Source organism: Rhinolophus ferrumequinum, chromosome 5, assembly GCF_004115265.2.
Source record: "Rhinolophus ferrumequinum isolate MPI-CBG mRhiFer1 chromosome 5, mRhiFer1_v1.p, whole genome shotgun sequence".
Classification (NCBI taxonomy): Eukaryota; Metazoa; Chordata; class Mammalia; order Chiroptera; family Rhinolophidae; genus Rhinolophus; species Rhinolophus ferrumequinum.
In genome coordinates, this window is record NC_046288.1 from 44,280,858 (window position 1) to 44,293,522 (window position 12,665).

At 34.7% G+C, this 12,665-nt stretch overlaps 1 protein-coding gene across 4 annotated transcripts in view; it reads left to right on the forward strand.

Annotated features, from left to right (window-relative positions):
* CCSER1 (coiled-coil serine rich protein 1) overlaps positions 1 to 12,665 on the forward strand; it is a 1,122,560-nt gene that overhangs the window by 532,153 nt on the left and 577,742 nt on the right. For all 4 annotated transcript variants that reach the window (XR_004422964.1, XM_033105324.1, XM_033105323.1 and 1 more), the window contains one exon: positions 3,298 to 3,381. Coding sequence is in view for 3 of the 4 variants with exons in the window: in XM_033105324.1 (XP_032961215.1) it covers positions 3,298 to 3,381 (84 nt within the window). In the remaining variant the exon portion in view is untranslated. The remainder of the gene's footprint in view (positions 1 to 3,297; positions 3,382 to 12,665) is intronic.

Consider the following 12,665-nt stretch of genomic DNA (forward strand, 5'->3'; position numbering starts at 1 on the left):
TACTTAATATCTGTTATTTCATAAATAAATGCAAATTATATGTAAGCAGTTACCTGATTTAGAACTGTGAGACTGAACTTCTTGAAAAAATTCCCCAGGAATAAAATCAGAAAATTGTGTAAAGTGAGTATATTTTTGGAAAACCAAGTTTCTTTATAATTGCTATTAGCCACAATATAAATAAACATTCTATTTTAAACTAATTAATCAACAAAATATAAATTAGTATACGTAAATATTGTTATAATTAATCAACGAAACAATTGTGGTAGATCCAGGCTGAAGCTCAGATCTCCTTTCAGTAAGGGACTCACTGCCCAGCTGTAAGTCCTGTGGTAAGCTGACAGCCTCCAGCTATTAGCTGCCTTTGCTGAAGTCAAGCTTTCTAGGTGGTGTGAGAGAAGGAGTAAAGTAACAACAGCTGAAATCTAGTTCTGGAGGCAGCACCCAACCAATGACTGAACAGGGAGTGGTATAAGAACATACCCACTTTCCCTCAACAAGGGATTTCTCTTCCAGGCAGTATTGGCTCTGGAGCTTCTTGTTCAGGTGGCAGAGGATATACCAGGTGGGGTTCGCGGTCCAACTGTGCCTCCATCCAATGCTGGTTCTTCTCCGTTTCTTTTCACATGAATTGACTCTCTAATAAACCTTTTGTATCCTTAACTCCATCTCAGTATTTATTTCCTGGATGACCCATCTGTTACATTTTATTTTATGAAGGGAGTTAATTTTTCTTAAATGAGATTTTGGACATATAAGATAATTTGTAACAGGTAATTTACAGTCTGGTGTTATTAACCTCCACAGAAATTTCTATGGGGCTCAAAGAAGTTTAGTAACTAGCACAGAGCCACAGGGTTAGTTAATGGAAGAACCTAGGATTTTTTCCTAGGACTCTGATTCTAGGAAACATGAATATTCTCTCACCTACCACTTAAGCCTGCTAATATTTTCTTTGCATTGTGGAGAAAGCTAAATCTTTGTGCCATTATCAGTGTAAAATATAATATTTAGAATCTATGAAAGGGAATATAAAAAAATGATGAGTATAATCTCTATCCACGAAAGCCCACGATTTAGGAAAAAATAGGACCACAACGAAACAAACAAACAAACAAACAAAAACCAGAAATTAGCATCTCACACTCAAGCTGGTTGTCAGCAAATGAAAGGAAACATCAGTGAATTTGAATTATGTGTTCTGTTTGGCTTAGTGCAGAAGAGACAAATTATTAACACAACGAGAACCAGAATAAACAAGTGTTCTGTTTTCTCTACTCCATCAGCTGTTTTCTTCTTTTTCAGTTTAGATAAGGTTAACAGATTCAGAAAAAGTGAGACTTCTAATGTTTATACTGTTTATTTGGTCATTTTATGGGAAGGAAACGTGGGTTTTGAATATCATATGCATGTCAGTTACAATGTCTGGTGATAATGATATGCTAATGAAATACAGGTATACCTCAAAGATATTGTGGGTGTGGTTCCAGACCACTGCAATAAAGTCAGTATTGAAATAAAGCAAGCCGTAGTCTTTTTGCTGGTGGAGAGTCTTGCCTTCAATTTCAAACAACAACAACAACAGCAACAACAACAACAACAACAACAAACACTGCAATATGTGTGAAGCACAATAAAGTGAAGCACAATAGAGTGAGGTATGCCTATAGTGTATCCACTCAAGTGGGGGGAATTTAGTCCAATGAGGATGCAGAACAAGCAAATGACACTTGAAGTACTGTGTTTCCCCGAAAATAAGGCCGAACCGGAAAATAAGCCCTAAAATGATTTTTTCAGGATGACATCCCCTGAACATAAGCCCTAATGCGTCTTTTGGAGTAAACCTTAACATAAGACCCAGTCTGACTTTCTGAGAAACACAGTATTAGTAATGTATCAAATGATGCATGATTTAAATGCTATGAAGCATGCCCTCACCCTCAAGGGATACATACCTCAGCCAACAAAGCAAAGCTCCCTAGGAATAAGGAATAATGTTTGAAATCCTCTTAGAGCCTGAGGAATCTGGAGGGCTAGAGGGATGCAGGAGGTAGAGGCAGTGTAATCTAGAGATATGCATGTGTGAAGCAAGGGGACATAAAACAGCATTTTGCATTTCAGTTTTGTAGGAATGAGCAAAGGTTGTATGAAAGTTGGAAATGAAAAACTTTGAAGCTTCAGAAATAAGCACTAGCAGATAAGGAAAGGCACTATATGCTATGCTAGAGTTTTGACTTTTTTTTTCCTGAAAGAGAAAGTGATTAGCTGTTAAATTAAGAAGTGATGTAATTAATACCCATTTAGGAAAATATTTCTGGCAGATAGGAAAAGTGATAGAAAACCTGTTTAGAGACTTATTGCAGTCAGTTGGGCAAGAAGCAATAAGTACCTAGAAAAGTCAGTGAGAAATAGAGAGGAGTGAGTCCAAGAAATATCAAGGAAATAGAGATTAAAGAGCTTGGTTCCTAGTGCATAAGACCTGAGAGTATAGGATGGCTTCCTGGTTATCTTAGAAAACAGGAAGATTTTGGGAGAAATAAGTATTATAGAAGTGAAGTTTTGGGGTAGGGGCAAAGGATGTTGAAATAAAGGTTGAGTTGAAATGTCTGCAGGGCAATGCTGAGTATATGCTCAGTAAGTAGTTTTATTCATGGCTTGAAGCTTGAAGATAGATAGGTCTAAATTAGGTATTTGTATCTGAGTTACCACCATAGAGTAATAGAGACCATAGATGTGAATGTGTTGTGTGCATAAAGACTGTGGCTGAGTGTACATTTAGAGTAAGATTAAATGCCCAGAGATCTTTAGTGAAAGGCATAAATATTATAAATGAGTCATTAAAGATAAAGACTGGCCAATGGTAACATGGCCATTGGTTTGGGAATTAATATTTAATAATAGTAGGGGAATAAATGGTACCTAACATATGTCTTTTAGAGTGTAGGTTTTTGTGTTTTATTTTCCCCACTGATTATGTATGTACAGTTATGGAAGGAAAGAATTTAGGATGACTCCCTGATTGCTATCTTAGTTAATAAAATGGGCAAGTGGATATCCAAATAAAAAAAAGTGATATAAGAAAAATATGTGTGTATATCATACATAACATAATATTTTTGGATACATTTGCTTATTTTGCAATTTAGAATATTATGAAAAATATCACACTGTAGAGGACATTTCACTTTCATTAGTCAGATGTAATTATCTCCCACTGTATGAAGCTGACTTTCCTTATCAAGAGCGAAGTGAAAGGGCTAAGCCTATTATGCCGTCTCTTTGATGTTTTTATAGGATATAATGAAAGATGAATGCTCGATGCTGACGCTGCAGCTGAAAGAGAGGGATGAACTCATTTCCCAACTTCAGGAAGAGCTGGTAAGTGATAACAAGTGTGCTTTCCTTGCAAGGTTACTTGCTATAAACTCTCCAATAATTTATTAACACTAATATTAATTATTTATAAACTGTTAGTGAGTCAATCTGATTAATTACCCATTTTATAATCTAATAGTAATGAAGAGTTGACAATCTGAAAAATGGAGACCGTGTTTTATAATATGTATTGAACTGTAGAGAATTCTAGAAACAGACCACTGAACAGGTTAGACATTTCAGTTGAATCTACCAAAAATTGTGAAGGCGAAGACCACATTTTACTTTGTAAAGGGCATGATTTAATTCCATGCTGCTTTACCTAGAGATACAAACATGTAATATGAAGTAAATTACTTACTCATCCTACAAACAAAAACAGGTTTTACTTTTTATTTTCATAAAGCTACCAAAAGTATATTAACCTAATGTGACTTTTGTTAATATAGGTATTATGTTATGTAAATCCTAAATGTAAATATTATATAAAACCTGAAATGCATATAGTTCATGTTTTCAGGGGGTTTTTTTAATCATAAAAAATGTAATAAATCCTCCTTTTATGACGTGAGAACACATTTGGTAGTGGGCATACGTAGTAGTGGGCATTACTTTTCTAAGTATGTGTTTTCCACCTCGGATGATTTCAGATCTGACTACAGATTTGACTACATAACAATGATGTGTTATTTAATTATTAAATATAGTATGAAAAACAGATTCTATAGGCCATCAAGCTTCTGAGAACTCTTAACATGCTAGTGGGATGGCAGACAAATTTAGAGCATATTTTATTGACTCTTGACAACTGAGAACATTTTTAGTGAGGCTTGACCTTTATTTGTCCTGTTCTATGACTGGGTTGATGCTCATTATTGGTCCTGTGAGTATAGAATTATTGTTGATTTAGGGAAATTTTAAATCCTTGTATAAGTGGACCTGGACAGTTCAAACGTGTGTTGTTCAAAGGTCAACTTGTATCCAATTTGGCTAATTCAAGTTAAACAAAAAAAAAAAATACATCTGTGCCTCATTTTACTAACTCAGCCAACAAAGGACTGTTCTTTTCAGAAAGAGGGGTACTAAATTACTCCATTTATAGCTATGTAACATTGGCTCTAAAATAATAATTTCTCATTTTGTTCAACAAAGAAGGTCTAATTTTTTTTATGATGTTTTAAATCTGATCACAACTATTGAAGATGAAAAAAATAATAATAAAACTTTCTGAGTTAATTACCCAGCTTAGACGCTGCAGGTAGTTGTGCTAGGCATTGCCAAAGGTCCCTGGGGGAGAATCATTGCTTTAGGAATACTAGATTAAGTTATAGTCCCCAGTGAAATTGTATGTAACAGGATAAATGTCTACCTGATAACCAGGAAAAAACAAAAATTCTGAACGAAGGATGGGCCTTTCTTTTGACTATTACATGCATAGCTATTTTCATGACATTTTAGGCTGTTAGGTCTGTCATAACAAAATACCATAGGCTGGGTGTTTTAAACTACACATTTTCTCACAGCCCTAGAGGCTACAAATCCAAGATCAGGGTGCCAGCATGATTGGGTGCTGGTGAAAGCTCTTTTTTTCCTGGGTTGCAAATGGCTGCTGCTAAGTTTCTAGCTGTTTGCTCAGCATCCTTTGCAGAGTGCATGTACCTGGAGAGAGGGAGAGGGAAAAGGGGCTCAAATTCTCTGATGTCTCTTCTTATAAAGGCACTAATTCCATCATGAGGGCCCTACCCTCAGGACCTCATCTAAACTCAAACATCTTCCAAAGACCCATCTCCAAATACCATCACACAGAGGGTAGGGTGTCAACATATGAACTTAGGAGGGACGCAGTTTAGTCCATGGCACATACTGTTTATGCTCATGCCTATTTATTAGCAAGTAAAATTGTGAACAAAGTTCTATTTTTTTTTTAAATTAAGCACTAAATGCACATTTATAACATTATCATTCTTTCTCTGTGATTTCAGAATTATTACCTTAGTTCGACTGTTCTTTCATGGTGGTTTGGTAGATTCTACAAAGCATAAATATCCTAAGAAGCTCAAAATGATAATGTTGATTTAAATGATATATTATGGCAAAAATGTTTGGGGAAACTGTCCACATTATTAACTGCGTTTCTACCACGAGTTTATTTTGTAATCACACTTTAAATTTACCCCTACCTGTTCTCTTTTTTAAAAAGAAAGCAAATGGGTTGTACCCTTTTCAAGATGTTTGAAATTATTATCCCTGAACTTTGTATGTAATTATTTTTCCTAAAATCTGTAGGTATCACTTAGGTTGGTGAGATTTACTGATTGTTTTAACAGATAATTCTTTGCACATGTATTATGAAATCCAGAGGGATATTAAATATTAGATTATCAGTGTCCTGGAATTGTACATGTAATGGAGGAACAATTGGTGAAAACAAGAAATATACTCTTCAAGCAGGAGTTTTTGGTTTGGTAAAGCAGAAGGAACAGGTCCACACATGGGATATTGGGATATTTACTCCTGACTACTTTATAGTAGAATAAAATCTCCTCTGCCCTGCTATGAGGTAATGTGAAGGGCACTAGCTAGGCATGTCTATATGGCATGGACAATGGAAATAGTACTTTTTATGTTGATACTAAATTATGTCTTGTATTGGTCTTAAAAGTGTGTTCACAAAAAATGGAATAAGCCAAACACTATTTAAATTATCTTACCAGTTTTAAGACCACTTTCCCATCACATGAGACATGAGATCTTTAAAATGTTTTTGTTTTCATTTCTCTCCTCTCCCATAGCAACTTACATGAATTTTGCTGAGTACTTTTAGTGACTTCGGTTGTTTTAGTTGGTTTTCCTTTGAAACATATTTCTTCTCTTTTAAAAATTCTTATTTGTGATTAATATTTGCAAACCCCTAATTACAGTATTTTCTATTTAGATTTAAATTATGTATAGCATAAGATTTATCACACATTACTGCTTCCGTCTTTCTTCATCTTTCTCCATTTTATGGTATCTTCTGATTCATTTATGGTTTGGTTAGAAATCTCTCCCAAGTGTTTCCTTCAAGTGGGGTATTGATGATGTAATGTAGTCTCTAAATCTTTGACTATCTCTTTACCAAGAAAGATGAACGATACTGCTCTGGATTGAGCTGTGTTCCCCAAAAATTCATATGTTGAAACCCTAATCCCCAATATGACTGCATTAGAGATAGGGCTTTTAGGAGGGTTAAATGAAGTCATAAGGGTGGAGTCCTAATTCGATAAGATTGGTGAATTTGTAAGAAGATAAAAAGAGAGAGAAATATCTTCTTTACATGGCCAGGCACCAAGGAAAGGCCATATGAGCTCACGGAGAGAAGGCAGCTGACTGCAAGCCAGGAATAGAAACTTTATGAGGGCCCAACCATGCTGGAACCCTAACCTTGGACTTCTACCTTCCAGACTATGAGAAAATTAAGTTCTGCTTTGTTAGTGACCCAGCGTATGGCATTTTGTTATAGCAGCCTGAGCTAAGACAGACACCATGTCTAAGCATAGTCTTTTTAGGTCTTGGTCCTTTTTTCTTAGTAAATAAAATAGCACATATTATTATTATATTATTATTAAAATTTATTGTAGTGACAATGGTTAGTGAAATTACATAGGTTTCAAATGTATAGTTCTGTAATACATCATCTATATATCACATTGTGTGTTCATCCAGAGTCAGTTCTCCTTCCACCACCGTATATTTAACACCCTTTACCCTCTTTGGCCCCCTTACCCTCTGGTACCCACTAAACTGTTGTCTGTGTCTATGAGTTTTTGTTTCTTTGTCTTGTAACTTTGTTGCTTTTAGTTTTATATCCCACATATCAGTGAAGTCATATGGTTCTTGACTTTTTCTATCTGACCTTTTTCACTTAGCATGTCACAAATGGCATTTTTTCATCTGTTTTTTATGGCAGAGTAGTATTCCATTGTGTATATATACCATCTCTTCTTTATCCAGTCATCTTTTGAAGGACACTTTGGTTGTTTCCATGTCTTGGCCACTGTAAATAAAGCTGCAATGAACATCGAAGCACATATATCTTTACAGATAAATGTTTTCATATTTTTTGGGTACATACCTAGGAAAGGGATTGCTGGGTCATATGGTAATTCTATTCTCAATATTTTGAGGAACGTCCGCACTGCCTTCCATAGTTGGCTGCACCAGTCCGCATTCCCACCAACAGAGTAGGAGGGTTCCTGTTCCTCCACAGCCTCTCCAGCACTTGTTATTATTTGTTGATGATAGCCGTTCGGACTGGTGTGAGGTGATATCTCATTGTGGTTTTTATTCATATTTCTCTGATGATTTGTGATGTTGAGCATCTTTTAATATGTCTATGTCCACCTGTATATCCTCTTTGGAGAAATGTCTATTCAGGTCCTGTGCCCATTTTTTAATTGGATTTTTTGTCTTTTTGTTGTTGAGTTGCGTGAGTTCCTTATATATTTTGGATATGAGCCCCTTATCGAAGGCACTCTTTGCAAATATTTTCTCCTATGCAGTTGGTTGCCTCTTTATTTTGTCGATGGTTTCCTTTGGTGAGCAGAAGCTTTTTAATTTATTATAGTCCCATTCATTTATTTTAGCTTTTACTTCCCTTGCCCTTGAGGTCAAATTCATAAAATGTTCTTTGAACCCAAGGTACATAAGTTTAATACCTTTGTCTTCTTCTATGCAGTTTATTGTTTCAGGTCTTATGTTTAGGTCTTTAATCCATTTTGAGTTAATTTTTGTACATGGTGATAAATAGCAAACTAGTTTCATTCTTTTGTATGTGTCTGTCCAATTCTCTCAGCATCATTTATTGAAGAGGCTGTCTTTTCTCCATTGTATGTTTTTGGATCCTTTATTGAAAATTTTCTGTCCATATTTGTGTTAGTTTGTTTCTAGGTTCTCAGTTCTATTCTATTGGTCTGTGTGTCTGTTTTTCTGTTAATACCAAGCTGTTTTGATTATTGTTGCCTTGCAGTACAAGCTGAAGTCAGGGAGTGTGATACCCCCAGCATTGTTCTTTTTTCTTAAGATTGTTTTGGCTATTTGGGGTCTTTTGTGGTTCCATTTTGTTGTTGTTGTTTGTTTGTTTGTTTGTTGTTTTGTTTTTAATTTTGGTGCTGCACATGACATTTTTCCATGGCTTACCTAGGTGTGTGACTATTTTTCTGCCGTAATTCTGTCAGTAATCCTATTCTGTCCATTCAAGTGTTCCTTTAAATTATTATTTTTTTCCTCAAGTCTTCCTTCAAATTACAGAATATGTTTCCTCCTAGAACCCATATTTCCATACTTGGTCTCATAGATCTATTCTTTGAGTCCCTTACACTTGTCTCTGCTTATTGAACTATTTTGTCTTTAGCCGAGATTTCTTCCATTAATATTCTAAGGCACTAATTTGATTCTCAACAGTGGCTATGTTTTTATAGTGTAATAAATATTCAAATTCAAAAATTATATTTTTAATCTAGAGTATAATTTTATATGTTTAAATTATACCCTGTTAAATATGCTTAATATTTTGGTATTGTAAGTTTGTCATTTGTGTGGGACAGCGTTCCTATTGTACTTGCAGTGGCCAGTCCTCAATGTTGCTTGTGCTTCCTTCCTAGGTCCTTCCTTGGTCCTTTAAAGATCCACAATTACTTTCTTTTGCTTGTTTATTTTTCTGTTCATCCTTAGTACTCAGGCAAAAAAAAATTTAAACCACTGATAGTCAAAGGCTCCATAGAACCTGCTTTGTTGGCTGGTAACAATAAACAAACTTGAAGGATATTAGCCATTGGTTTTCTTTTGTGACACCCTGATATCTCCTCAGTTACAAATGTTACAACACCACTGGCCAGTCTGGGTGACTGCTCTGCAGTTTTTCTAGCCTGAAATACTCTGCAAATCCTCTTAGGATAAGAAACCAGGAAAATATCACCCTTCTTGCAAGGAGAGATATATTCCATCAGCAGTTTTCTCTCTAGAACCTTGATTTTTCATTCTCAACCCAGACATATTGGCTGCTAGCCCAATGGATCCAGCTAAGCCTGAGGAGAACAAAATCTTGAACCTGCTCTCATCTTTCACTCCCCTCAGAGCCTGAACTTTCCCACATATGCCACTGAGCCTTGCCTTTCTGCCCCAGACTCTGCTTCAGCTCACGAGAAGTTAGTGTCAACTTGGGAGAGGATAGTGTCAGGAAATTGTACTCAGTGACCATCTTTTGAGCCACTTTCTTCATGTACCTTGTGATGAGCAAATACAGATTGGTAATTGTATTATGCAGTCTCCCCCTCCACAATGTATTTCTTAGCAAGGCTTCAGTGGCAGCTACATTACATGAAACACCAAAGCATACACACGTTTGATCAACTTTACGTTGGGTTCAAAGATTAAATAAGAAATACAGCAAAGGAAACATTTCTTCCTTTCATCTTTCCGTGGCCTTACTTTCCTTTACTGGAAGAGGAGAATGACTGAATATAAAGATGTATAAAAATAAGGATATGAGTGTCTAGCCTAATTGCCTATGTGATTAGATTTAGGTATCTCTTTTTTGGCCTCAGTTTCTTCAATTGTCAAATTATATTACCATAATACTAAAAATATAGAAAATATTTAATAATCATCAATAATGAATTTGATAGATTACAATATATTTATATAATTATAGTATATATTATATGTGTAATATATATTTACATTGCTGTGTATTTATAAAATTAAGTGTGGAGAATGGCATATATTAGGTTGGTGCAAAAGTAATTCTGGTTTAAAAGGTTCAAAATAATTGCAAAAACCGCAATTTCTTTTGCACCAACCTAACAGTATAACATGATATAAAAATATATGAAGTGTGATCAGAAAATATGGTGAATGTTTACATTTTTAAAAATCATTACAATGAAAGACACATTGCCTCAAAATATCGCCCCTCACTTCTAACACACTTATCCCATTGTTCTTGCCACTTTATGAAGCATTTGTGGAAGTCCTCTTTCTTGAGTGTCTTTACGAGTATTTAAGAAATGATGTGTGTAGAAAATGGCCTCAGAAATGGACAAATGGTTTCATCCTCCATCATAACAATGCTTCATGCCACACATTGCTTCTGGTATATGGCAATTTCTGTCAAATAAAAACACTACAGTGTGTCCTCATCCTCCTTATTCACTGGATTTGGCACCATGCAATTTCTAGCTGTTCCACAAAGTCAAAATGACCATGAAAGGAAAACATTTTGAATTGATTCAGGACATCGAGGCAGCCATGACAGTGCAACTGAAGACACTCATAAAAGAGGACTTCCAGAACTGCTTCAGAAAGTGGCAAGAACAATAGGATGAGTGTGTTTGAAGTGCGGAGGATTATTTTGAGGGGGATTGATTGCAATGTGTCTTTTACTGTAATATTTTTTGTTGTTATTTAAACACTCACTGCATTTTTTCATCACATTTTATGCATGCATAGAAAGTCTAATATAATTAATTTCTTTAGGTAACATGAGACTTGTTCAGTTTCTGTTTTATATAATTTGGTAGTGTTTCACTTTTATTAACAAGTATATATTCCTTTTACAATAAAAAAGGCAGAATGTAGATTGAGTTCAGTAGTTTTTATTCAGTGATGTGTGTGTGTGGGAAGGAATGTCTTAGCCTGCTTGGACTACTGTAACAAAATATGATATACTGAATGGCTTAAACAACAGACATTTATTACAGTTCTGGAGGCTGGAAGTCCAAGATGTTGGCAGATTCAACGTCTGGTGAGGGCCTTCTTTCTGATTTCTAGAAGACTTTTCTCCTTGTGTCCTCACCAGGCCTTTGTTTGGCACATGCAGTCAGGGAGAAGGGGAGAGCTCCTGTGACTACCTCTTCTCATGAGAACACTAATCCTATCAGAAAAGCCTCCACCTTCATGACTTAATGTAACCCCAATTATCATCCAAAGTCCCCACTTTGAAATACCAGTATTTTGGGAGTTAGGATTTGAACATAACAATTTGGGGGGGACACAAACATTTTGTCTGTAACAGAGAAATGAGATCAAATAGAGGTCTTGTGAAATTACACCCCTTCACCACAACTACTTAATGATAGCAGTTATGATTTTGCTGTTTTTTCAATTTTCCTTAAGATTCTAATTGAGAAAAAGTCACATCTGAGAATAAAAATCAAAAAAATAAACCAAACATGTGGGTGAGATGTTTGCTGAGGACTACTATGAATTATTAGATCTGAAGAAAAAATAAGATAAAAAGCTGTGACACATACTTCACTGAGAATTATTCAATATCATGTTGATCGGGCAGGATATTATAATTAATTGAAGGCATGGAAAGGAACCAACATTTAAAGTTGGGATGATAGGAAACTTTTTTCTTAATAATTAAATAATATAGCATATATTTAAATAATGTTTGTGTTTATTTTGTAGAATATATTGAACCTTTTGAATATTAGAAATGACTCTCACCCACACAAAGATTTGGGGATTTCATGAATTTGCTTGATTAAAATATTTAATGTACAAGTGTCGGTTTAGATGAAAAGTCTAAACATAGTGGCTAAAGGTAAGAATACTTAATTAGAATCAATTATTAATAAAAGGTGTTTAATCACATATTTAACCTTAGATTTAACTTTATTATATTTAATGATATAAGGCAAATAAATATTTTTCTCACTTATGAGATTATTTTAGATGTCTTTTTCTCCTCAGATTTACTGAATGTAACAGTAAAGAATGTAGTATAATTTTATTGTTAGTATGAAACTGAGGGACATTGTAAATATTACCTTCTTGTGCCTAAATCTGAGAGAATTATTATAAATGTCAATAGTGAAGTGTAGCCTTGTGTTTTAGGGGTAAAGATATTTTCTTGTAAATGATTGTTAATATTATAAATGGTTTCAGAAATCTTATAAATTGTTTCATACTTTGGTTGAAAAGTGTGCCATGTATGATGTCAGAAATTGAAGAAAGTGTATTTGGTATTTATGAATTGACTCAAAATATTTTTAAATAAGTTGAAGGTAACTTTAAAGGTTATTAAATAAAAACTTTAATTAGACCTGAAGCTGAAGATTAAAATTTAATTGCCCTGATTAAGACCATTACATCATGCTGTGGACTGACTGTTTTTCCAGTAATTTAGACACCTATTACTTACACTGCTAAAAATATTCAATGAGTTTATATGAAGAACCACATTAGAAAAGTGAATTGTCAGTAGCTCTAAGCTTTTATAGTGTCTGCCATTTCACACT